This window comes from Poecilia latipinna, unplaced genomic scaffold, assembly GCF_001443285.1.
Source record: "Poecilia latipinna isolate Pla-1442-1.1 unplaced genomic scaffold, P_latipinna-1.0 Scaffold4245, whole genome shotgun sequence".
NCBI lineage: Eukaryota > Metazoa > Chordata > Actinopteri > Cyprinodontiformes > Poeciliidae > Poecilia > Poecilia latipinna.
In genome coordinates this window covers 19475-21649 of record NW_015116861.1, presented here as the reverse complement: position 1 = coordinate 21649, position 2175 = coordinate 19475, and the positions used below count along the sequence as shown (strand labels likewise).

General features: G+C 40.3%; 1 protein-coding gene across 1 annotated transcript in view; it reads left to right on the top strand.

The window, feature by feature from the left end:
* Positions 1–727: 727 nt before the first annotated feature.
* Positions 728–2175, top strand: part of LOC106942394 (zinc finger protein OZF-like) — a gene marked incomplete at its 3' end in the record, with an annotated part of 8317 nt that continues 6869 nt past the window's right edge. The window contains exon 1 of the mRNA XM_015025661.1: positions 728–1070. Coding sequence (XP_014881147.1) covers positions 902–1070 — 169 coding nt within the window. The remainder of the gene's footprint in view (positions 1071–2175) is intronic.

Here is a 2175-nt window from a genome sequence, read left to right as displayed (position 1 = left end):
CACAATATGGAAAAAAATAGCATGTAAGTTTTAGCTAAACAAACAAGCTTTAATGTAGCTTTAGTGCTCGTAAAAATATTCACACAAATCTTTATTTTATTATGTTGTAGGTCAACACAAAGGGGCGTGGCATTGTAAATTAAAAAAAGAATCTGAAAAGTTTCAGCTTTTGTGTTTAGCTCCCCTGAGTCGATACTTTGTAGAAGTATTCGTTGCTGCTGTGGTTTTACGGTATGTTTCTATCAGCCTCTAGACGCTGACCTTTGACCTTTCTGCACATTGTTCTGAACAGAAAAGCTCACACTGAGTCTCTGCACATGAGATGGATTGATATGTGTTTGTTCACCATTCAGATGTACATTTACTATTTTTGGTCATGTTATATCTACATTTTCAATGTTTTGGCGGCAGTTTGGGCTAAATATGTTAATGTTTGGTGTGATTTGGTGGATGTAGTGGCCGAATGCAACCAGCAGGGGGAGTCTAGCGCTAGAGCACCGGAACTTCCTCCTCAGATAATAACATGCTCGAGCGGAAGGAACGTGTCTGACTCTTTTATTGAAATATTCTCCTTCTTCAGGGCTTTTACACACAGAGCATTTGTCACATGTATCAGTTAAACTCAAATAAGGACGATGAGAGCTCTTTCAAATCATTATGCCATAAAACTCATAGACATAATATAAGATATATGTAAATATTGTGTATGATAAACCTGGTCCGGAATCAGTCACGTGGTACGGCCCGCTCGCGCGGCTTCAAACGTCACATCCTGCTCCAGGAACAAAAGCCTCGATACGCGCATCCTAAAAATCCTCCTGGTTTACTGGACACTCGCCCCGAAGCCTCGGCACAGAAAGCACATCGCTAGTTTTATATAAATTTGAGTATTTGCTGTAAAATGTCTTCGGTTCCGCCTCAGAGAGAGTTTATCAACGAGCTGTTAACTCCTGCTGAAATATCATTCACAGAGTTTGAAGAAATCAGCGTCAAGTTGGAGGAAAAGATGGAGGATCAGCGCAGACTGCTGGATTTTACCCCAATACCGAAGATCATCTTACACCGGATAGGTAAGAAACACCTTCACGTTTTACTGATGATATGAGGCACGAAAGCGGAGAAAAGCTGGAGGAAAAACACGAGACAGATTAAAGGAAATGATGTGTGAGACCGAATTAGGATGAACAATGTTTATGAAATGTAAATCCTCTCTGGACATTCCAGTTTCCTCCTCTGATCTTTTGTTAAAATCATGATTCTACTGTTTGACCAGCATTTCTTTAAAATGCTCAACATAAATCCTGTTGGCTGTTACATCAGTGCAGACATTTTTATTTCTGCTGTTGCTTCTAGTGTGAGAGGGACCATTTATGACCCAACCAACTTTAGTCTTTACAGCATAAGGCCCACCATTCACACTGTTTATCACCTCCCAGGGCTCTAAAACATTTCAAACATCAGCTCCTATCAGTACTTCCACATCTGCATTGATGTTATGAAGCTTAACAGGTTTAGGATGAGGCCACTGATGAATGTCTTTCTGCTGGGGAATATTCAGTGTAGAAACTGGCCTGGTACTTTGAGTCAAAACATCTGGCAGCTCTATGAAGTCATTTGTTTCAAAAACTTGTACATTAACGATCTTATTTTGACTCATTGTTCTTAGTAGAATATTTGTCCTTTTGCCCTTTAAGTTCAGACTTTTTGCCAGAGTTTCAGTACAGAATGTACCTGAACTTCCTGGATCAAGAAATGCATAAGTTTGTACAACTTTGTTGCTCTTTTGACTTTTAACTTTAACTGCAACAATAGAAAAAATGGCATCGTCATCATGACCGGCCCCAATATGCCCACATGTCTGGGTGGTTGGGACCTTGTTGTCTGTTGGATTTGTTCTGAAGAGGCTCCTGGCTCCTTTAGCTCTATGTGAAGAACCCCTGGATGCTTTTGGTGACACACGTTGCAATCTAAACGACTCCTGCAGTCTTTGCTTGTGTGACCAACCTTCAGACAACCGAAACAAATCCCCCTTTGTTTAATGAAGGTCAACTTGTCCCGATGCATTTTAGCTTTAAACTGCATACAGTTTTCCAATAGATGATTTCTTTGTAAACAAAACAAGCAGCTGTGAAGCAGTGGTGGGAAGTAACTGTACGTAAGTACATTTTTCGTGTA